The 24,612-nt window shown below is 43.4% G+C and overlaps 1 protein-coding gene across 2 annotated transcripts in view; it reads left to right on the top strand.

The window, feature by feature from the left end:
- Positions 1–20,495, top strand: part of CNIH2 (cornichon family AMPA receptor auxiliary protein 2) — a 34,031-nt gene extending 13,536 nt beyond the window's left edge. Inside the window, exons 2-6 of one of the 2 annotated variants that reach the window (XM_087914081.1) lie at positions 5,713–5,781; positions 11,009–11,056; positions 14,836–14,948; positions 17,337–17,480; positions 18,288–20,495. In XM_087914081.1, coding sequence (XP_087770207.1) covers positions 5,713–5,781; positions 11,009–11,056; positions 14,836–14,948; positions 17,337–17,480; positions 18,288–18,315 — 402 coding nt within the window. In that variant the 3' untranslated portion in view covers positions 18,316–20,495. The remainder of the gene's footprint in view (positions 1–5,712; positions 5,782–11,008; positions 11,057–14,835; positions 14,949–17,336; positions 17,481–18,287) is intronic. The other variant, XM_087914082.1, reaches the window with a different exon arrangement.
- Positions 20,496–24,612: the final 4,117 nt, after the last annotated feature.

Below are 24,612 nucleotides of genomic sequence, written 5' to 3'. Positions count from 1 at the left end.
CGAAGGGTGGAGAAGTGGGTTGGTTTGAGGCCACGGACCCGAAATGGGCAAACGGCCGTGGGCCGTTGAATTATACAAAGAAACGCATCCAATGTGGGTCGGATTGCAGGCAGTCCTGGACCCGTTGAGTGACATTGGCCCTGTTTTGCAACTTCTTTTTCCTTATTTAGTCCTTCCTTCCTTCCTTTTCATTTCCTTCCTTCCTTCCTTCCTTCCTTCCTTCCTTCCTTCCTTCCTTCCTTCCTTCCTTCCTTCCTTCCTTCCTTCCCTCCTGGTCATTTATGTTCAGAGTATTGCAGTGTAAATTCAGCGCCAGAAAAAGTAAACACAGGTGGCTGAGGCTTCTTTTATAACTTCTTTATAAAACATATAAAGTCAATTTTACAAGACCAGTTGTAGATTTCTCCAACATGGAGCAAATCCAAGCAGAAGCAGACATGTTACGGGTTCAGGAGCTCAGAAACAGACATCAGTTTCACTTCAGTTCAGCCGGCAAGCAAGCAAGCTAGTTTCTCTTTCCATAGACAAACTCGGAGCTTCAACATAGCTTCAGAGCTTAATATAGAGCCACGCCTAGGCTACTTGTAGTTTCAGTTTCCAAACAGTCCTCATTGGCGGACTTAATTGCCATGTCTATTCATTGGCTTACGTTATGTTACCATGCTCTATTCCAGTTCACGAATAAACTCTTGACAGTTTACAATTGGTTAATAATGTGTTCAGTGAATCGTTCATGTTCTTTTAACAACCCCCATAATCCTTTGCAATTGGGGTGGAGTTGGGGCAACTGAGTGTTTTACTGGCCGGATGCTCTTCCTGTTGCCAGTCTGGAGTTTTGTTTGGCGGATAATATTCTCATGGGGCCCGGAAGGAGAAATATATCGGCCTCTACGTAGGATTGATCTCGCAGCCTCCTGAGTTCCACCTCTAGGCCACCGTTTCTTAAGTGAGACTGACTCTCCCCTCTTGGCTTCCTTGCTTGTCACATGTGGGGAATCACAGGACCCCCGGGAGGCTGCAACCGTCGTAAATGTGAGTCGGGGGGTCAAGCCAAACCGAATGTTTACATCACGGGACTGTGGGGATGTTTTTGGAAGCTCCTAACTGTGGAAAAACATTCCTATACGTCACCTATAGGGCAGTGACATCGTCACTGCGAACGGTCGCTAAATGAACTCTTGTAAGTCGAGGACTCCCTGTCTTCAAAGAGAATTTTTTTTTTAAAAAAGGATCAGGTTCATGAGGACTAAAAGCTTGTCCTTTTTAAAAAAAAATCCGGATTCCAAAGACTCTGTGGACTCCCCGAGGTTGCCAAATGGGTGAAAAATGTAAGAAGAATTTAATTTCATGGGAAGGAAACCAATTTAATCCAGAATTTTGGATCAGGAAAAGGGATTTGGGGCACAAGAAAGGGCCAAACCATCGCAATCCACATTTTAGCAGAGTAACAGATTTGGAAGGGACCTTGGAGGCCTTCTAGTCTGACCCCCTTCTCAGAATAGAGTTGGGAGGGGCCTTGGAGGCCCTCTAAACTGACCCCCTTCTCATAATAGAGTTGGGAGGGGCCTTGGAGGCCTTCTAGTCTGACCCCCCTTCTCGTACTAGAGTTGGGAGGGGGCTTGGAGGCCTTCTAGTCTGACCCCCCTTCTCATACTAGAGTTGGGAAGGGCCTTGGAGGCCTTCTAGTCTGACCCCCTTCTCGTAATAGAGTTGGGAGGGGCCTTGGAGGCCTTCTAGTCTGACCCCCTCCCCCCGCTCAAGCAGGAGTCCCTACTACACCATTTCAGACGAATAGTTATCCAATTTCCTCTTCAAAACCTCCCGTTTTGGAGCAACCCACGACCGCTGGATGTCATTCCACCGCTTAATGATCCCGTCTAATATCGTCTGGATTCTCTTACACGTTTGCCCAGTTCTTTTCAATAAACCGGCCCCAAAAATACCTCGCCCATCTAGTGGTGGGGAGTTCCGTAGTCTCGCCCTTCCCCATTCTGCCCCGTTCTTCCTTTCATCCGCTCTGGATTTTTTTCTCCCCACCCACCCTTAACTTGAGAACTTGGACTTCCCACAGCGGGCGGTTTTACACCCCTCTTCCTCTCCCTTTTCCTCCTCGTCTTGCCCGCACGGAAAGATCGCTGAGTGGTCTCCCTTTCCTCCCCTTGCAAGCTGTCTCCCACTGTCCTTTTCTCACCCCTGGCAAATTCTCTCTCTCTTTCTCTCTCTCTCTCTCTCTCTCGTCGTTAACAGCAGCAAGCAAACGCTGCGTGGGCAGGGAAGCTCCTATTATGGGCTGGAATGGCAAAATCCCTTCCAACGAAAGGAAATTTTTTCTTTAAACAAAAAAATATTATTATTATTTTGTCACGCTGGGAGGCAGCGAAAGTTCAGCTTCTCCGCCGCCGGCAGAGGACAAGGGACCTAGGGAAAGAGATGTGGGTGGTTCTGGTAAGGTTGTCAGCCGTGCTGGGCTCCCATCGAGTTCAAGGAAGGGAGGAGGGAAAAAAGAAAGAAAATTCAAATATCTCTCTTTTTTTTTTCCCCCCTGCTCCGGAGAGAAGCGATCCTGTTTGACTCACTCGGCTGGCTGGCAGGATTTTGCAGGCCGTTGTGTTCCCGCGAGGAGAAAAATGACACAACGGAGAACGGCAGATGGGGCTGTGCAATTGTGCCTCTGTGTGTGGGGTGTGTGTGTGTGTGTGTGTGTATACACACAACATGGGGGCTCCTGTAGGAGAATGAGAGCAAAGATGAGAAAAAAAGGGGAACTTAGGACCATAGTTTACACATAACGACCGTTGCAAAGGGTTCCCCCAGTCAAAAATTCAATTTTTAGCACCCAATTTCCGTATTTACGATGGTCACGGCTTTCCGGGGTCACCTAATCCCCCTTTTCCGGCAAGCCAAGTCGACGGGGAAAGCCGGATTCACTTAATGGCCGTGTCACTTAAGTGAACAACGACGGCTGCTCACTTAACAACGGTGAGAAGAAAGGCCAGATAACTCATAATCGGAGTTGGAAGGGACCTTATAGGTCGTCTAGTCCAACCCACCCCCTGCCAAGCAGGAGATCGTCAAAACTCACTTAACAACTGTCTCACGTAACGACAGAAAAGTTGGGCTCGATGTTGCGGTTGTAAGTCAAGGACTGCCTAATATCTAGAAGGCTTTTGGGGACATCCAGCCTGGTTATTTGAGGGACAACTGTCTCTCCAATCTAGCCCTTATTCAGGTTTCTGTTGTCCAGAAGCTGGTTTAGAAAAGGTAGACTATCCCTGAGCATGGAGGTTCTATTGAATTATTGCGACCCCCATCTCTTTTTAAGGAGGTCTGTTCTCTTTTGCATTAGTTTATGAGATAGTTTTGAGACTTTCAGGAAGAGGCTGAACTGCCATCTGTCAGAAATGATGTAGGGTCTCCCGCTTGGGCGAGGGGTTGGACTAGATGACCTACAAGGTCCCTTCCAGCTCTGACCATCTGTTAATCTGTTATGCCTTTTAGGGTGGGTTTGTTTCTATTTCTTTTTGAAACGTCAGGAAAATCCGGCGTTCCATCAGTTACCTAAATGTAGATTTATTCAACGCAGGAATCCTTGTGCTTTTTTAAATTAATTTTTATTTTTACACACAACATGTGAAGTTTAGCCTTGAGCTAAAATGGCAATTTTTGGAAATACTTCGGCTCGGAGTTATAGGTAAAAGCAGCCAGAAGATAGAAGGAATAACCCCCACAAAAAAGATCATTTTAATGAATAATAAACCCTTTTTTTTTTTTTTTAAGATAATTTTTCCTTTTGAGAAAATGCTCAAAGTTGCACATCGAGCCCGGAAGCTGATTATTCAACGGATAAAAAAAAACCTGAATTAGCTTCTCGTCAACATTTCATTCGTTATGAACTTTTCGAATCCTTTTCGCTGCGGTTTTTTCTCTCCCTCCCCCCATTTCGACAGTGAATAAGCAAGAGGGAATAAATAAATGAGACCAGCGATAATCTTTTTAAATAGAAAGCTTATTGCGGTTTTGTTAAAAATAAAATAATCGTAGAAGCTAATGCTTTCTGCCGGCATTCCCCCAAAAAAACCCCATGAGAATTGGAGAAAATTAGATTATAGCAACGTTTGATACAGGTTGTCCTGGACTTAACAGCCATTCAGAGTTGCAACGGCACCGCAAAATGGGAGTTTAGGACAGGTCCTCGGGTTTATGACCGTCACAGCATTCTCGCCAGTCGTGTGATCGAAATTGGTTTGCTTGGCAACTGGCACGTGTTTACGACGGTTGCAGCCTCCTGGGGGAATCACGTGATCACCTATGGTGACCTCCCCCAGCCAGGGAGAGGAGGGGAGGGAAAGTCGGGCTTGCTTAACGACCGTGTAAGGTGGTTAACAGCTTCAGCGATTCGCTTAACAACCGAGACCAAAAAAAAGGTTGTAACATTGGATGGGACTCATTTAACAACTGCCTTACTTAGCTACAGAAATTCTGGCCCCAACTAGATAGATGGGGGGAGATAGATAGATAGATAGATAGATAGATAGATAATAATAATAATAATAATAATAATAATAATAATAATAATAATAATAATAATAATAATAATAATAATAATAATGATAGATAGATGATAGATAAATAATGATAGATAGTTGATAGATAGATGATAGATAGATTGATGATGATAGATAGATGATAGATAGATGATAGATAGATGATAGATAGATAGATAGATAGATAGATAGATAGATAGATATAGAGTAGATACAGATACACATATATAGAGAGAGATAAAGATAAAAACTCAATGAAGGGAAGGAGGGAGAGAGAGATTTGTGTGTGTGTGTGTGTGTGTGTATATACACACACACACACACACACACACACAGAGAGAGAGACAAAGAAAACTAAATGTAGGGAGGGAGGGAGAGAGAGATGATAGATAGATAGACAGATAGGTACAGAGAGAGAGAGATAAAGATAAAAACTAGATGGATGAAGGGAAGGAGAGAGAGAGAGATTGTGTGTGTGTGGTGTATGAATACATATAGAGAGATAAAACTAGATGGAGAGAGGGAGGGAGAGATGATAGATATAGAGACAGACAGAGACACATAGAGATAGAGAAATTAGATGGAGGGAAGGAGGGAGGGAAAGAGATGGAGACATAGATATATAGAGATGGACGCATCTGGATGGAGAGAGACAGACAAGCAGGCAGACATACCCGTGTATTCATTGTTTTATTGGTACATGAGATGATATCAGTCTAAGAACCTCCAAATTTCCAGGTGTCGCTGTAAACCCCAACACCCATCCCCTCTACTGGCAGGGGCTGATGGAAATTGGGGCTCCACAACCTCCGGGGAAGATCCACTCCGGGGCTAACTTCGGAATTCTGAAATATGACCTTCTCCTGGTTTTAAGGCTGTGCCTTAAAACCAGAGGCACGGGCGCGTCTTGTCTGCGGTGCGAGTCCTGCGGCTCTCGGGTTCCAGGTGCCAATTCTGCACCCCTGATTTTATTTCCCCTTACGGAAAGTTCCAGGAATGATAGTTGCTGATTATCAATGGCTCGACCGACCTATGTGCTTTTTTGCCCACCCACCCCGCTGCCTTGAGCAAGAACATTTTCTGAATTTGTTTTTCTCTCTCTCTTTCTCTCTCTCTCTCTCTCTCTCTGTCTCTTTCTTTCTTCCTTCCTTTTTTTTTTTAATTTTAGATAATCGCCTTTGACGAATTGCACATAGATTTTAAGAATCCCATCGACCAGGGCAATCCAGCCAGGGCAGTAAGTCTAATCATATGGTGTCTGAGGTTTGTGTGTCTCTGTCTCCATTTGTCTGTCTTCTCCTTTCCCCCACCCCCCCGCTAGTCAAAAATCTCCTGCTTGGGCTGGGAGGGTGCTGGTGGGGGCGAGTTGGACTAGATGACCTTACAGGGTCCCTTCCAACTCTGTTTTAATTTGCTGTACGCAGCCCCCACCCCAAAAAGTGCCATTTTTTTCCTCTCTTCGGTTGGGTGGCCTGCAAGTATACGCTGAGCGGGGCAATATCATTGTACAAATATATCCTTATATCATGATGTAAATATAATTTATATCATGATATAAATCATTGTAATACCTCAACCTCTTATATTCACGAGTCTGCTGTATTTCCGTTGAGATTTACAGATCGTCCCCGACTTACAATGATTGCACGCTTAGCGGCCGAAGTCACAACGGCGCCGGAAAAAAAGGGACTTAGGGCTGTTTTTCACACTGTTGACCTTTTCACACTTACGACCGTCGCAGTCAAAAATTCAGACCCTTGGCGATGGATTTGTATTTGTGACGGTGGCATGAAGCCAGACTCGCTTAATGTCCGTCTTACTCATTTAACCACCGCAAGGTGATTCACTTAACAAGGGCAGCCAATTTCTTTGTGTTGGGTATCTTACCGGGAAAAAAAAATTACAATAAAAGGAATACATATTTAATTTTACATGTCTTCACAGCGGCTAGAATTGTGTTTGCACAACAGTGGAAAAATGAAGAGATCCCTGCAGATGAAAATGTAATTAAATATATATATATTAGAGTGTGCAGAAATGGATAGATTAACACTTAACAATTAAGGAGAAGGAAGGAACTGAGTATTTTTTTTCTGATGTGGGATTTGTTTTATCAATGGCTATGTCAACTCATAAAATATTTCTATGGTTGTTTTGGAGTTGCCAACAGAAAAAGCGGGTGGGGGAGCAGTGTGGCAGCTTGGAAATTGAAAGTGCATTCCATAAATAGTTTTTCAAGGATAGTAACTAGGTGACTGAAGTTTCTGCTGCTCAAAATTCTAATTGGAGAGCATGATTGATGACTCTGGGCTATGGAGGTGTCCCATTGGAGAATATACATCCAGGGTCAAGGGGGAAATGAATGATGTGTCTTAGAGTCGGCTGCACCCAGGTAATGCCAGCATGGTCACTCCTAATAAATATATATTTTTTTTTCACTCCAAGAGATATGGCTAGAGACTTATGATTTGAACAGGGGTGCATGTCGGAGCCTTGACAGAACTGGCAATGCACAAGGTGTCAGACGCAGAAGAAAATTATCTTGTGTTCCTTGCGACGCGGAAGTTGCAAATATATATATATATAAATAAATAAAAGTACTAGTTCAATTTGGCACCATCGCTTTTCTTAATTACGAGAAAATATTCCAGGTGTTTTGGAGTTAGAAACGCCTTTAGCGTGGTTTTCCACAAAACGGGCGAGCGCAAACCAGCATTTTTTTTAAAAAAATTCGAATTTAACGTCGCCTCAATGAAAATGAACATAAGCTCCGATGGTTTACAAAAGCGGGGCTTGTAATCGTTCTGCACCGTGGGTCAGGCGGAAATGTGCAAATTGTCGAGGGCTGGAAGACTTGCACAGCTCCTGCTGTTTAAGAATGGGGGTGTGTGTGAGTGTGTTTTGAGTGTGTGAGACGGGGGCATGCTTTGAGCTGGAGGTAACGATTTCGTGATTGATTAAACTAATTTATGCAGCCGCCCATCTCGCAGACGGCAAGGCCCGGGCGGCCTTAACACCGAGTTTAAAAAAGAAAAAGAAATGGTTCCTAATGCAAAAAAATGATAATTTAGATTTCATGGTAGAATCAAAGATGGAAAAGTATAAAAGCCGGACTAACAAGAAAGGATAAAGGAAGGGTGTTAAAAATGGCAGTGGTTTTACTGGTTTTTAAGAAGAGACAAGACAGCCATTTGTCTGGAATGGGTAGGGGGTGTCCTGCTTGAGAAAGGGGTTGGACTAGAAGACCTCTAAGGTCCCTTGCAACTCTGTTATTCTGTCCTCCTTTCTTCCTTCCTTCTTTCCATCCTTCCTTTCATCCCTTCCTTCCTTCCTTCCTTTCATCCGTCCTTCCTTCCTTCCATCCATCTTACCTTCTTTCCTTCCTTCCATCCTTCCTTCCTTCCTTCCTCCCTTCCATCCTTCCTTCTTTCCATCCTTCCTTCCATCCTTCCTTCCTTCCTTCCATCCTTCCTTCCATCCTTCCATCCTTCCTTCCTTCCATCCTTCCTTCTTTCCATCCTTCCTTCCATCCTTCCTTCCTTCCTTCCATCCTTCCTTCCATCCTTCCTTCCTTCCATCCTTCCTTCCTTCCATCCTTCCTTCTTTCCATTCTTCCTTCCATCCTTCCTTCCTCCCTTCCATCCTTCCTTCCTTCCTTCCTTCCTTCCTTCCTTCCTTCCTTCCTTCCTTCTTTCCTTCCTTCCTTTCATCCTTCCTTCCTTCCTTCCATCCATCTTTCCTTCTTTCCTTCCATCCATCCTTCCTTCTTTCCGTCCTTCCTTCCTCCCTTCCATCCTTCCTCCCTTCCATCCTCCCTTCCATCCTTCCTTCCTTTCATCCTTCCTTCCTTCCATCCATCTTTCCTTCCTTCCTTCCTTCCTTCCTTCCTTCCTTCCTTTCTCTGTTATTCTGCTATTCCTTCCTTCCTTCTCCATCACTGGGGGGTCTCATCAGCCACGATGTCGTGTAGCTGAGGAGCATGGAACTTGTAGTCTGAAAGATTTGGGGGGAATGGAGACTTTTGGTGTTCCTTTTTCCGTGAATTTGGCCTTTAAAATGCTTGGCTGGGTTGAGATGCAGACCAGAGGCCAGAACTTAAATTCAATAAAGAAAATTTTCCAGTAAGGTTTATCCCAGAGCAGGTCCATTGATTTCTCTGTGGGTTGAGGACACGTGTGCAACCCACAGCCTTTAGAGAATAACAGAGTCGGAAGGGACCTTGTAGGTCATCTAGTCCAACCCCCTGCTCAGGCAGGAGACAAACGGATGCCCAATCTCTTCTTAATCACCTCCGGTTAATTCCAGCTTGCTTCTCTCCTTGATGACTTTCCACCCGTCGCTTCTCGTCCTGTCTTTTGGGGCTTTGGAGAATAACTGGACCCCGTCTTCTTTGGGGAAAGCCCCCGAGATATTCGTTGCAAGCTTTTCAATACAACAGGGCTCTCAAATTTTTGAGAAAGGGGCAAAAACGCCCTTTAAAAAATAATAATAATAATAATTCAGAATCCAGCTCTTCATCCGAGGCAGGCCTGCGTAAACGGTTTCCTGCCGGCAAGGAAGCCCCTTTGAGATCAAACTAGAACATTTCGTCTCACCGGGGCTTGCAAGATTAGCCAAGGACACGTTCAGGAGTCCCAGATCTTTGCAAATTGCCTCTAAATTGTGGCTGGCACTTCCCCAAGAAGTGGTGTCTCTTAGCTGGACCACCTCTTCCTCAAGGTATAAATAGTGCCGTCTGACCTCAATATTTTTTTTCCCCCTTCGACGATCCCGCCGGGCGCAAAACGAGGTAGATGCCCTGGATCAGGGCACACTTGCAAGCTACGGACCTGCGCAGGTGGAAAAAAAAAAAATGAAGGCTCTCTCCCTTCCTTTTTTCCCTCATCTTTGCACGAAATCTTCCAAAAAAATAAAATAAAATCCAAAACCAAAAATAGCCCTGGAACGTTTTGCCCGCAAAGGCCCAAAACGACGCCGAGATTCGAACTCGGAATAAAGGGGGATTTCTTGCCTGTTAGACGTACGGAAGGGAGATGGTTCTCCTGAAGGCTTTGCTTTAACAAATTTCCCCAAAAATACGACCTACCCTGAAAGTAAGACCTAGCTCGGTGGTGGCTAACCTTTTTGGGTTCCTGGGCCAAAAATTGGGTGCACGCTGCCGGCACCCAGAAGGCAATGCGCACCCACCCCCAGGCCCCCTGTGCATGTGCAGAATCCCTCATGCTGCCAGCCTCCCGCCGCCTCCCTCCCCGCCCCCTTACTTGCACTGCGCCTCACAGCTGATTTTCGGGCGGTTTGAGGCATTTTTCGGCCACCCAGAGGCTTGAAAGAAAAGCCTCTGCAGGCTTTGCAGGCGAATAATAGGCCTGTTTTGTCACTTCCGGTATTACCGGAAGTGACAAGACGGGCCTATTATTTGTCGTGCAAAGGCTTTTTTCAAGCCTCTGGGAGGTCGAAAAACGCCTCAAACCAGCCGAAAATCAGCTGAGAAGCTCACGGCATGCGCACTGAGGTAAGTTTGCCTTCTAGCACTGACGATGTTACCTAGTTGGGTCGTGAAATGTCTGCAAGAAAACCACCAAGCTCAGAGAGCACTAAGGAGCCTACAGTCTCCTCTTCCTCCTCCTCTTCTTCTCCTTCTCCTCCTTTTCTCCTTCTCCTTTTCCTCCTCCTCCTCTCCATTAACCCCATTCCCTACTAGCACTGATGATGTTACCTAGTTGGGTCGTGAAATGTCTGCAAGAAACTCACCGAGCTCAGAGAGCACTAAGGAGCATACAGTCTCTTCTTCTTCCTCCTCTTCTTCTTCTCCTCCTCCTCTTCCTCCTCCTTTTTTCCCTCTCCTCTTCCTCCTCCTCCGCTCCATTAACCCCACTCCCTTCTAGCACGGATGATGTTACCTAACTGGGTTACGAAACGTCTCCAAGAAAGCCAGCAAGCTCCAGGGAGCTCCGAGGCCGAATGTGAGCCATAAATAGCCTCTTCTATTGATAGCAGCCGAATCTTTATGACTTTCCGTTCCTGAACAGTGAAAATTTGGATCTGCCAAATGTTACTCTGCAGTTCTCCATCCTTGGCTGTGTGGTGAGATCTGGGAACTTCAGTTCTCAGCTCCATCTGGACGCCATAAGCTCCCTGTCTGGGATTCGCCACCAAGAAACCTTGCCATCCTTAGCTCAGTCTTCCCCATCTGTAAAATGGGCTTCGGAAGCGCTAATATATATATAGGCCGTTCCTGGGGACGCCGAGATCCAACTTTTCTCCACGCGGAGAAAAACGTGCCAAGAATTAAAAATAAATAAATATTTTTCGGGGGTGGGCAATATGGCAGTGGTTTTGCAAAGCCGGAGAAACCTTTTATGCAGCCCCCAATTGGAGTCACCCAACCCGTCTCTTCCCTCCATTGTAGCCATCCCTGCCGTAAGCGACTATTTCAACATAAATTTTATATTTTCCCCCCGCAGAGAGAAAGGTTGAAAAATGTGGAACGCATCTGTTGCCTTTTGAGAAAGGTGAGTATCCTCCCTTTTTTTTTTCCTTTCTCTTTTTTTTTTCATTTTTTAAATTTTTTTTATTTTTTTTAAAACAATTTTATTGCTTTTTTAACAAACAAACAAACAGACAAAACATAAAAACATCAGCTCTCATCCATATTTATATACAAACAGTGAGTCGGTTGGTTCATCAGTTTTGTGCATTCATTTCGTAGTCACAATTACAATTACCTTATATAATATCTCTTATTATCAATCCAAACTTATATATCCTCATATCATTATTAAAGAAAAAAATCCTCCCTTTTGTAAATGGTTTTTCCCTCCCTATTTCTCTCCCCCACTGCCCCCCAAGGATTCCTTTATACAAAACACCAATTTCTTGGTATGTTTATAAATACTGGAGGAACTGATTAAATGCCACTTTCTAAAGTTTTGGTTAAAGCCACGGGTGGAATATGGCAGCCAGTTTTTGGTTTACACAATATTAAAAAAAAAAGGATGTTGAGACTCTGGAAAGAGCAGCAAAGAGGATTACAGGAGGATAAAATAGGAAGAACGTTTGCAGGAATTGGGGGTGTCTCTAGTTTAATGAAAAGAAGGACTAAGAGTGACATGATAGCAGAGTTCCGATATTTGAGGGGCTGCCCCAAAGAAGAGGGAGTCAATTTATTCTCCAAAGCACCCAAAGGCAGGACAAGAAGCAACAGGTGGAAACTAATCCAGGAGAGAAGCAACTTAGAACTAAGGAGGAATTTCCTGACAGTGGGAACAATTCACCAGCGGAACAGCTTGCCACTAGAAGTGGTGGGTGGCCCAACACTGGAGGTTTTTAAGAAGAGGTTGGACAGCCATTCGTCCAGAATGGTAGAGGGTTTCCTGCCTGGGCCAGGGGTTGGACTAGAAGACCTCCAAGGTCCCTTCCAATTGGTTGCCACAATATAAAAATATATTGGGACTCTAGAAAGATTGTAGTGAAGAGCAACAAAGATGATTAGGGGACTGGAGGATGAAACATGTGAAGAAGGTCTGCAGGAATTGGGAATGTCTAGATATCTTACCATCTTTCTCATATTTTCTCTCTAGCAGCCATCATCCATCCATCTTTTACCTTCTACTGTTTCCTCCCTCCCTGGCTTTTCTCCTTCCTTCCTTCCTTACTGCCTACCTATCTATCTATCTATCTATCTATCTATCTATCTATCTATCTATCTATCTATCTATCTATCATCTTTCTAATATTTTCTCTCTAGACATCATCCATCCCTCTTTTATTTTCTACTTGTTTCTTCCTTCCTTGGCTTTTCTCCTTCCTTCCTTCCTGCCTGCCTGCCTGCCTGCCTGCCTGCCTACCTACCTACCTACCTACCTACCTACCTACCTATCTATCTATCATCTTTCTAATATTTTCTCTCTAGACATCATCCATCCCTCTTTTATTTTCTACTTGTTTTTTCCTTCCTTCCTTCCTTCCTTCCTTCCTTCCTTCCTTCCTTCCTTCCTACCTTCCTACCTATCATCTTTCTAATATTTTCTCTCTAGCAATCATCCATCCATCTTTTATCTTCTTCTTGTTTTCTCCCTTCCTCTGATTTTTCTCCTTCCTTCCTTCCTTTCTTCCCCACTTTCTGTCTCTCTCTCTCTCTCTTTATCTATCCCATCTATATCTATCTATATTTTCTCTCTAGCCATCATCCATCTATTTTCTACCTACTTCTGTTTCCTCCATCCCTAGCTTTTCTCCCTTTTCTCCTTCCATCCATCTTTTCTGTCCATCTGTTCTAGCCATTCACCCATCTCCTATCTTTATCTCTCTCTGTCTCTCTGTCTCTCTCTCTCTCTCCAGCCATCTATCCATCCATCTTGTTCTTCCTTCTCTCTCCCTCCCTCCGTCTCCCGCTCTCCAAAGCAAGTACAATATCCATCAGATGCGGCTTCACTCCCTTGTTCTTCACAAAGCTCTGATTTGCTAAAACGAGCTCTAAGCCCCCAGGGTGTTTGGGGGGCGTCCACCGCCAAGGGTTATTCTTGTCTGGAAGTGTGGCTTTGTGCACATGCACACACGGTACAAAGTGAAGCCTCTTCCTCTCCAATCTGTTGCAGCTTGTTCCCGTCAGTCTAAATTAAACTGAAACGAAGGAAGGAAGCGGCTCGTGCATTGGGGTTATAGAGATTCTCAGCGTTGTTTTGCTCAGAGTTTTCAGTTTGGGCACCAAATGGATTAATTTTGTTAGGGGTAACAAAAGCCAAATTTTACCCTTTAATTTGACCCCTTCTATCTTGGAAAGGCTGCCAGAATAATCACCATCGCAGAACTCTTATATTGTATTATGTTGCATTATGTATTATATTGCATTCTTCTATACATTATGCTGCATTCTTCTATTGCATTATACTGCACTCTTATATTGCAGTATTTTATTGCATTACAATACATTATTATTCTGTGTTCTTATATTGCATTCTTATATCTTATAATATATTTAAGATTTACTCTTAAATCACAAGTGCCCCATCACTGGAGGTTTTTAAGAAGAAACTAGACAGTCACTTGTCTGAAATGATATAGGTTCTCCTGCATTGTAATATATTATGTTCCATTCTTATATTGCCTTACGTTGCATCCTTTTATTGCATTATTATAATACATAATACATTATTATGCTGCATTCTTAGGACATATTGCATTATTTTATTGCAATATTGTATCTTATGCTACATTCTTATATTGACTTATATTGCATTCTTACGTTGCCTTCTTTTTTTCACACTTTTATACATTGCAATATTATTTTGGCCTTGTCGTATTGCATTTTTCTTTCCTTACCATTTCTTTTTGCAAAAGCAGATTGGGCTTAGAAACCAAATGTCAACTAGTTCAGATCGCAATTTCTGATCGGGAAATATTTGACGCCATTCCCATTTCAAACCTATCCAATCTTAGATTTATGGCAGAGATGTTGTGACACCTGACAATAAAACATTGGGCTGATCATGCAATCGTCATGAATTCATTAGTCAGCCAGTGACTATTAATAAGTATAAAATCTGAGGTTGATTTTCTCTCTCTGTCTCTCTCTCCATCTCCCTCTCCCTCTCTCTCTCTCTCTCTCTCTCTCTCTCTCAATCATCTCTTTCTCTCTCGCTCACTCATTCTCCCTCATTCTGTCTCCATCACACTCTCATTCTCTCTCCATCTCTCTCTCTCTTTCTGTCTCCATCTCCCTCTCTTTCTCTCCCCCCTCTCGTTGTCTCTCTCCCTCTCTCTCTCATTCTGTCTTCATCTATCTCCCATTCTCTCTCCATCTTTCTCTTTCTCTCTCCCCCTCATTCTGTCTCCATCTCTCTCTCTTTCTCTCTCCATTTCTCTCTCTCTCTCTCTCTCATCTTTCCTACCCAAGTTTGTTTTTCTAAAAACAAGATTAAAAGTTGCCTCGCTAATTATGCGAGCCCTAAATAAATAAAACGAGGGAGAAATTAATCCTTTTATGGGGGGTGTCGAACGAGGCATCTCTGCAAGTATCCCTTTCGCTAAGGCTGTCAAGATTGCTCCGATTAGAATCGTGGAAAAAAAACGGAGCATCGAATAAATCCGTTTATAAAAAGAAGGATTTTTCGTGCAGGAGAAAGGAACGGTATTGTTGGGCGATTGTGCCCCGGGAGATTTTTCTGAGGATAATGGCTTGTGTGTCGAAGGAGTTGCAAACCGTAAGAATAGAACCACACAGTAAAAATTCATCTGTTTGCAATCCAGTGGGATGGGAGTGGGAATATTTGAATTTTTCTGTCTCCGACAGCTCGTGGTTCCAGAATATTCCATCCATGGCCTTTTCTGCCTGATGTTTCTCTGTGCAGCTGAATGGGTGACTCTGGGCCTCAACATCCCCCTCCTGTTCTACCACCTGTGGAGGTAAGAGGGAAGCCCCCTCCCCACCCACACCTTATCTCTCCCACCGGCAGCCATCAGGTGCAGTTGCAATTGATAGATAGATGATAGTTAGTTAGTTAGTTAGTTAGATAGATAGATAGATAGATAGATAGATAGATAGATAGATAGATAGATAGATAGATATGGTATTCAGCTGTGTTCAGGTATTTTCCCACGTCATTATAGTTGTGCTTTTAAAGTTGTAGCAACGTTTTGGCAGAATCTCATTTGCCATCACAGTCTGACTCCCTTCCTTCCTTCCTTCCTTTCCTCTTTCTTTTCCTTTCCTTTCCTTCATCCCTTCCTTCCCGCTCCCATCCTTCCTACCTACCTTCCTATTTCTCTTCCTTCTTCCTTCCTTCCCTCCCTCCTTCCCCTTCTTTTCCTCCCTCTCTCCAGTTTTCTTTCCTTCCTTCCTTCCTTCCTTCCTTCTCCATTTACCTCTGCCTCGCTCCCTCTTTTCCTCACTCCCTCTTTTCTGACCCAATGCCCCAAATCAAATGAGCCATCATGGCTCCGAATCCACCCCGTCTTGCTCCTTGGTTGGTTTGGGGCGAAGTGGCTTTCTAGCCCATTTGCAGATCCGAATTCTTCCTCTCTCTGCTTTCATTCCGTTTGCGCTTCTGACCTCTGAGGGGCTCCGTCTTAAGGCTGGGAGGGCAGGTGGGGAGGGGTCTCAAAGAGGGGCTGTGAAACCGTCAAAAGAATCGGCAGCCAAATCTTAGGAGGACAAAGTCAGGTGGCAACCATAGGAAAAAAACTCTTTCGTGATTTGGACTACAGAACTGATCCCCTGTGTATCCTAAGGAAGGAAAACTCAACCCATTCGAGCTACACATTAAAAGTAACAATCCCCCTTTTGTTGAGGGGTATTTAATCCAAAATCTCCTTTCAAAATTTGCATTTTGTTCAGGACAAATCTCTTGCTTGGAGGAAGGATGGGGGCAGAAAACGAAAGGAAAGAAGGAAGAAAGGAACAACAGAAAGGAGGGGTAAGGAAGGAAGGAAGGAAGGAAGGAGAAAGGAAGGGGAAGAAAAAGAAGAAAGAGGAAGGGGAAGGAAGGAAGAAGAAAGGAAGGAAGGGGAAAGGAAAGAAGAAAGAGAAAGGAAGGGGAAGGAAGGAAGAAGAAAAAAGGAAGGTAGAAGGAAAGAAGAAGAAAGAGAAAGGAAGGAAAGGAAGGAAGAGGAAGGGGAAGGAAAGAAGGAAGAGAAATGAAGGGGGAAGAAAGGAAAGGAAGAGGAAGGGGGAAGGAAAGAAGAGAAAGTAAAGGGGAAGGAAGGAAGGAAGGAAAGGAAGGAAGGAAGAGGAAGGGGAAGGAAGGAAGGGAAGAAGAAAGAGAAAAGAAGGGGGGAAGGAAGACGTTCCAATTGCCAATCACCTGAATTTTGATGCTCTTAAGTAGAGGGCTGGATTGTAATTCACTTTTTTCAGTATTATTGTAACTTCAAACAAGTCACTTCATGAATTGTTGTAAAACAAGGACTTACCTGTAGACGCTTCTATTCCAAAAATTTGCATGCCTTTATTGAAAGTGAGAAAAAAGTTGGAAATGTTGTTTAACAGATGTTATTTGGTGGTTTAGACGTCAATTGGCAATGTCGATGTCCTTATTTGTTGCGGTATGCAAAAAATAGACCTTAGTGGGGTAAATATGCGTATATATTTATCTATATATCAAAATAGCTCGTTTTGCTTCTAAAAAAAAGAGCAGCTGGGATATCCTTCTAAAAAAATTTTTTGGGAGTGAGATTCCGGGCTGTGGAAGAGAAACTGGGCATTATTAAATAGAAGGAATCCAATTAAATCCTAAATTTACAAAAATGTCCCTGAAAATCAACAGGGATTTTTTTTTTTCTCATCCTTCTGTCTGAGGGTTGATTTGGTGAGATTTGATCAAATCCCCCAAATTCTTTGGTTTCCTTTTGAGGTGGAACCCTCAGAATTGGCCATGTTGGAAGTCCTAGTTGGTCATGTTGAGGTCACAATTAGTCATTTTGGGGGTCACAGTTGGTCATTTTGGGGTCACAGTTGGTCATTCTAGTGCCAAATTGGTAATTTTGAGGTCACAGTTGGTCATTCTGAGGCCAAATTGGTCATTTTGAGCTTACATTAAATCATTCTGAAATCGTAATTGGTCATTCTGAGGCCCAACTGGTCATTTTGAAGTTACAATTGGTCATTCTAAGTCACAAATTAGTCTTTCTGTGGTCAGAATTGGTCGTTTTGTGGTCAAAACTGGCCATTTTGAGTTCACAGCCATTTTGAGGTAAAAAATTAGCCAGTTGAGATCACCATTGGTCAAACTGGACATTTTACCAGCCCTTATTATTATTATTTTATCGATTTTTGTCCGCTTTCCTTTCTTGCAGGTATTTTCACCGCCCGGCAGATGGTTCAGAAGTCATGTACGATGCCGTCTCTATCATGAATGCTGACATCTTAAATTATTGCCAGAAAGAATCATGGTGCAAACTGGCTTTTTATCTGTTGTCTTTCTTCTATTACCTGTACAGGTGAGTCCTGACTTTTACAGGTCTCTCCATAGTTGCTTAAATTTTACCCATTTATTTTATCCCAAAGTATCCAGAAACACTGCCACAAATGAAGATAATTCTTGACTTACAACAGAAAGGATGGATGGATGGACAGACGGACAGAAGGAAGGAAAGAAGGAAGGAAAAGGGAGGGAAGGAAGAAAGGGAGGAAAAGGGAGGGAGGGAGGAAAAAAGGGAGGGAAGGAGGAAGGAAGGAAAAGGGAGGGAGGAAAGAAGGAAGGACAAGAGAGGGAGAAAGGAAGGAAAAGGGAGGGAAGGAAGAAAGGAAAAAGGACGGGGAAGGAGGGAAGGAAAAGGGAGGGAGGAAAGAAAGAGGACAAGACAGGGAGAAAGGAAGGAAAAGGAGAAGGAAGAAAGGAAAAAGGGAGGAAAGAAGGAAGGAGGAAAAGAGGGAGAAAGGAAGGAAGAAGGGAAGAGGAAGGGAAAGAAGGAAGGAGGAAAAGAGAGGGAAGCAACTCCCTCCTTCTCCTTTGTGACCTTCTGACCAGATAAACCAAGAGAGAAGCCAGATTAGATTCACTTAACAACCTTCTTACTAAATCTAACCGCCGTGATTCATTTACTGACAGTGGGCAAGAAAAGGCCGTACAGTGGGGCGCCCCTCCCTTAACCAATGTCTCGCTCAGCAGCAGAGATGTTGAGCTGGATGGTGGCCGTAAACCGAGGACCGTCTCGACCCTTCAGGATGGATCCCATAATAACAGTCCTTTCTCTCTCTCTCTCTCTCTCTCTCTCTCCCTCCTTTCCTGCCTCTCGTCCGTCCAGTATGGTTTATACCCTGGTGAGTTTCTAACCACGCCAACAGAAGGGGCAGGACCCTCTGAATGACCTCCCGCTACCCCCCCCAAGCCCCGCCTTTGGTTCCTCCCGGATGAATCGAGACACCCACCTACCCAACCAACGTTCTTCCTGGAGGCCGAAACGCTAAACCAAGATGGACCCACCGGTGCCTGACGGAAGCCGTACTAGCCGGAAATCCACCACGGCTGTTTCTCTCTCCCCCTTTATTTTTTTTTCCACTCCAGAGGGGTGAGAAGCGCTCTTCCCTCCTTGTGCTCGACAACACACACAATAACACAAGACACACACACACCGGTTAGGACTTGGAGAACAAAGCCAGCACCCTTTCTCTGGCCGGACGCACGCATCCAACGCCAAACTTTTGAGGAAGTCCACAAACGGATTTGGACACACACACACACACACCCTCTAATCTTCACTCCACTCCCTGGGTTGGACCGATTCCTACCTTAGCCCACCTTTGAGTTCCTCCCCCCCCCCTTTTTTTGGGTAGTCTGGGGGGGGGAGGGGGCAAAAAAGTCCATTTCTCATAAGAACGAGGACCAGAAATGCACAGGAAATTCTGATATTTGGCAGCTATTTAATCGAGGAGGATGTCGACTTGGGGTGAGATTTTGAGTAGGGGTGGGGGTCTTCTCCCCTCTTTTTTTCCTCCCCCATAGTGTTTCTTTTTGGGGTGTGTGTGTGTGCAAAAAACACCCAGGCTGTTTTCTTGCCATCTTCTTCTTTTTTTCCTTCCTGGATGCTCAGACATCAAAGCGATGCTGAGAGCAGTATCTGTTGCTATGGCGATAGATCGGCCTCTCTTTCTCTCTCTCTCTCTCTCTCTTCCTTCCCTCTGCTTCTCATTTTTTTTTTTCCCTTTTCCTTTTCATCCCATTTTCTCCCCCTCAAATTACGAGCATCTCTCCATTCAGGAAAAGGTGGGTAGCGGTGCATTTTCACATTAGAAAGCTCTCCTCCTGCGATAATCAAGTTAATTTGATTTTAATGGTTTTTAAAGCCAGTCGGGGAGAACTATGAATCCAGGCCCCAGATTTATTCATTTTTTAACCAAAAAAAAAAAAAAACATGCCAGCCAACTCAAAAGCAATAGCCTTATTCTGCTAGACTGCTCCTGGCTGTGGAGGTTTTGCTTTCCTGGTTCAGTGAAAAAGGGGTTTCTCAGCCTTCGTTTTTCAAAAGAAAAAACAGAAACAAACCGACGGATTATTATAATTTCTTTTCTTGATTGATCAAGTTCCCTTTTGCTTTATCATTTTATAAACTGTGAGAAGCAGAGTTGATAAGTCCACTTGGTAAACCTTGCAAGCGCCGCTTATATTTCATATTTATTCTTCTATTTAATATTTATTTCTACTTTCTATTTTTTTTTAAACTGCTCATCCAACTCAGAAGTGGGGCTCTGGGGCAACGTACAAAGTAATGAATATACAAAAATTAAGATTTCCCCAAAAATTTTTAGAATGACAAAATATAACCTTATAATATGGCAAAAATATTTATTTGGGTTTTTAAAATTATTTATTCCGTGTATCAGCCTTCTGGGGTGGCTGCGCGTTGTTTTAATTAAACCATTTTAAATAGGTCTTGGTCGCTAATGGGGAGCAGGCAGGAAAAAAATTCCATTTTAGCACTCAAACCTGTATCAACTTACCTTGGCAACTTTCCTCTGCTTCTTCTCGTTAAATATATATATATATATATATATATATAAAATTAAGAATAAAGCCAAATGCCCTACATGAGTTCGAACACCCGTCCACTAAATCAGGATCCCTAAAAATGGTTTAAAAATTTAGATTTTAATTTGGAAGCCAAAGAGGAAGATAGAGAGGGATGAGCCTGGAGAATTTTGCAGGGTTTAAATGCCCATCGAGCAAGAGATTTAACTCTTGTGCCAATCTAACATCCTCTAGGAAGGATGGCACACACACACACACACACACGGGCAAAGACGAAAGATGATTTTAAGAAGAGATTGGATAGGATTTTGGACGGGGGGGTTGGACTTCCAGCCTTAAGATTCTGTTGAATCCCTTCAAAAAAATAAAGCCATGAATCTAAACGTCCAAAGTAGAACGAAAATAATTTTGGTTTTTTTTCCCCACAATTTGAATTTCAATCCACAGGGCGCCACGTGGCGTTGTTTAAACCATGCCCCCCCTCCCCCCCCCAAAAAACTTGACAACTTCTAAAGATTTCTGGATTTAAACTCCCAGGATTCTCCAGTCAGCATGGCAGACTAGGGAATTCTGGGAGTTGAAGTCCACAAATTGTGAGCTTTGTTGTGCAATTTGCTGGCTGGGGAATTCTGGGAATTGAAGTCCACAAATTGTGGGCTTTGTTGTGCAATTTGCTGGCTGGGGAATTCTGGGAGTTGAAGTCCACAAATTGTGGGCTTTGTTGTGCAATTTGCTGGCTGGGGAATTCTGGGAGTTGAAGTCCACAAATTGTGAGCTTTGTTGTGCAATTTGCTGGCTGGGGAATTCTGGGAGTTGAAGTCCACAAATTGTGAGTGTTGTTATGCAATTTGCTGGCTGGGGAATTCTGGGAGTTGAAGTCCACAAATTGTGGGCTTTGTTGTGCAATTTGCTGGCTGGGGAATTCTGGGAGTTGAAGTCCACAAATTGTGAGTGTTGTTGTGCAATTTGCTGGCTGGGGAATTCTGGGAGTTGGAAGTCCACAAATTGTGAGTGTTGTTATGCAATTTGCTGGCTGGGGAATTCTGGGAGTTGAAGTCCACAAATTGTGGGCTTTGTTGTGCAATTTGCTGGCTGGGGAATTCTGGGAGTTGAAGTCCACAAATTGTGAGTGTTGTTGTGCAATTTGCTGGCTGGGGAATTCTGGGAGTTGGAAGTCCACAAATTGTGAGTGTTGTTATGCAATTTGCTGGCTGGGGAATTCTGGGAGTTGAAGTCCACAAATTGTGGGCTTTGTTGTGCAATTTGCTGGCTGGGGAATTCTGGGAGTTGAAGTCTACAAGTCTTAAAAAAAAGTTTGGAAACTTCTGCCATAGAGCCTTGTGGGGGGGTTGCATTAACCCAAATTAGCCCAAACCACCAAAAAAAGTTTGTTCATCCTGATTTCTGGTTTTTTTTTCCCCCCCATCTATTTTTCTATCTATTTCTGTCTTTTTCACTCTCCATCTTTCTCACTTCTGCACCTGGGACTGGCTGGTTCGGTGAAGTGCCCAGCTTGCCATGGGCTGACCAGTTTAAAAAAACACAACAACAACCCAAATGGAGCAGGCAGGAGCTAAAACTCTGGATTTTGGGGGGGTGTGGGCAACCACTGGACCCCATTTCTACCCCTCTTGGGGGCCCGCTGTATAAAACAAAGTCTTATTGGAAATAAAGACAGTGATTTGATTGTGTCCAGGAGTTCCGCTGTCTTCTGTGGACGAAAAGAAGGTGGATTTCCTTTGGAGAGGCCAGCTCACCTGGAGAGGGTCTTGACACCTGCCACGGGGTGCCACCTCAGTAGTCCTCGACGTCCTCGTTTAGTGACCAAAGTTACAAACAGCACCGATCCTCCCACTTAACGACTGTCATCGCATCCCCATGATTGTGTGATCGGGATAGATGCGGGAGAGATAGAAGGAAGGAAGGAAGGAAGGAAGGAAGGAAGGAAAGAAAAGATGGGAGGGACAAGGAAAAGGGAGGGAGTGAAAGAAAGGAAGGTGGGAAAGGAGGAAGGGAGGAAAAGATGGAGAAGGGAAGGTCTAAAGGAAAAGGGAGGGAGTGAAAGAAAGGAAGGTGGGAAAGGAGGAAGGAAGGAAAAGATGGAGAAGGGAAGGTCTAAAGGAAAAGCGAGGGAGTGAAAGAAGGGAGGGTGGGAAAGGAAGGGAAGGGAGGATGAAAGGTAGGAAAGGAAGGAAAAGATAGATGGGAAAGGGAGGGATGGAAGGAAGGGAGAAAGGGAAGGAGGAAAGTTAGGAAGGGAAAACCAGAGGAACAAGGGAGGGAGAGGGAGGAAGGATGAAAGGGTAGATGGTGAAGGGAGGGGAGGAAGGGGAAGAAGGGAGGGACGAAAGGAGAAGGGAGGAAAGAAGAAAAGGGAATAGGGAGGAAGCAAGAGAGGAAGGAAGGAAAAGATAGATGGGGAGGGAGGAAAGGGGAAGAAGGGAGGGATAGAAGGGAGAAAGGAAGGAAAAACTAGAGGAACAAGAAAGAGAGGGAGGAAGAATGGAAGGAAGAAAAGGATAGATGGGGAAGAAGGGAGAGACTAGAGGGAGGGAGGGAAAGAAAGGAGAACAGAAGGGAGAGCGTGAGAAGGAAGGAAGGAGATACAAGGAAGGAAGGAAGGAATAGCAAAATATCAATAAAGGAATATCAGAGTTGGAAGGGACCTTAAAGGTTTTCTAGTCCAACTCCGAGGACGGAAGGGAAGGGAAGGGAAGGGAGGGAGGGAGGAAGGAAGGAAGGAAAGAAAGCAGAATAACAGAATATCAGAGTTGGAAGGGACCTTAAAGCTCTTCTAGTCCAACCCCAAGGAAGGAAGGAAGGGAGACCCCTTGGAAGAAAAACCTGGTGGGCTGGGGGGTTCTTCCCCCACCCACTCCCACATCCGAGCCTTGGGGCCCAGCCGCTGCATCCAGGGAGCCTGGGGGGCTGTGTGGGTGAGGGTGCAACGTGTGCACACACACACACACCACCGGAAGCCTGGAGGAAGTGCCTGCCTCCGACGGAAGGCGCTCAGACGGCAACCAGCCGCCCCCACAGCGCTGAGCTGTCTCTCTCTCTCTCCCCCACCCCGCCATGATGCTCTTTGTAAAGCTGTCACTTTGCAACCATCCTGACACGCGCAATAACACAAAGCACACACACACACACACAAACCACACTTCTGTCCCCAGGCCTAAACATAGCTAGATCTTGGCTACTTTTCCTTCCTCTTGTTTGTTTCTCTCCTTTCTTCCCTCCTTTTTCCAGCCTTCTTTTCCCCCATCCTCCTCTCGTCCTTCCCTCCCTTTTGGCATTACGACACACACACACACCGGGGGAAACTGAGGCACACACCGGGGAGGGGAATTAAGGCCTGCCCCTTGCCTTGAGCATCAAATCTCCCTCCCTCCCTCTGATAATGAACATTATTTTAATGCACCTAAGACTTTAGACAGCAAAGGCTCCCTACAACACGCAGGTGGATCCTTGTCTTACAACGGTTCATTGAGTGACGGGTTGAAGTTACAGTGGCACTTGTCTGAGATGGGGGATGGACTAGAAGACCTCCAAGGTCCCTTCCGGCTCTATACTATTTGTATTCTATATATTTTATATTCTATTTTCTATATTTTTTTAATCTATTTATTTTATTCTACCATCCTATATATTTTACATTTCTATTTTCTATATTCTTTTCTTTATCCTAGTCTATATATTTTATATCCTATTTTCTATATTCTATTCTATTATCTATTCTACATATTTTACATTCTATTTTCTATATTCTTTTCTTTATTCTAGTCTACATATTTTATATCCTATTTTCTATATTATATTCTATTATCTATTCTACATATTTTACATTCTATTTTCTATATTCTTTTCTTTATTCTAGTCTACATATTTTATATCCTATTTTCTATATTATATTCTATTATCTATTCTACATATTTTACATTCTATTTTCTATATTCTTTTCTTTATTCTAGTCTACATATTTTATATCCTATTTTCTATATTATATTCTATTATCTATTCTACATATTTTACATTCTATTTTCTATATTCTTTTATCTATTCTATATATTTTATATTTTCTATATTCTATTATCTATTCTACATATTTCACATTCTATTTTCTATATTCTTTTATCTATTCTATATTTTATATTTTCTATATTCTATTCTTTTATCTATTCTACATATTTTACATTCTATTTTCTATATTCTTTTATCAATTCTATATATTTTATATTTTCTATATTTTATCTATTCTACATATTTTACATTCTATTTTCTAATTCTTTTATCTATTCTATGTATTTTATATTTTCTATATTCTATTTTTATCTATTCTACATATTTTACATTCTATTTTCTATATTCTTTTATCTATTCATTTTATATTCTATTTTCTATTCTATTCATTTATTCTATTCTTCTATCCTATCCATTTTATATTTTATATTCTATTTTCTTTATTCTATCCTATCCTATTTTCTATTCTATTCTATTCTTCTATTCTATTATTTCTATTCTTTTACCCGGCTTTCCTTTGTATTCCCCCCGTGTTTTTTTGCAGATGTTGGTTAAAATGCCTGTGGAGGTTGCCACCTAGCTCG

This window comes from Pseudonaja textilis, chromosome 16 (genome assembly GCF_049901715.1).
Source record: "Pseudonaja textilis isolate UNSWEBS1 chromosome 16, rPseTex1.2, whole genome shotgun sequence".
NCBI classification, from domain to species: Eukaryota; Metazoa; Chordata; class Lepidosauria; order Squamata; family Elapidae; genus Pseudonaja; species Pseudonaja textilis.
The sequence above is the reverse complement of the archived record's forward strand: the minus strand, read 5'-3'. Positions and strand labels throughout refer to the sequence as shown.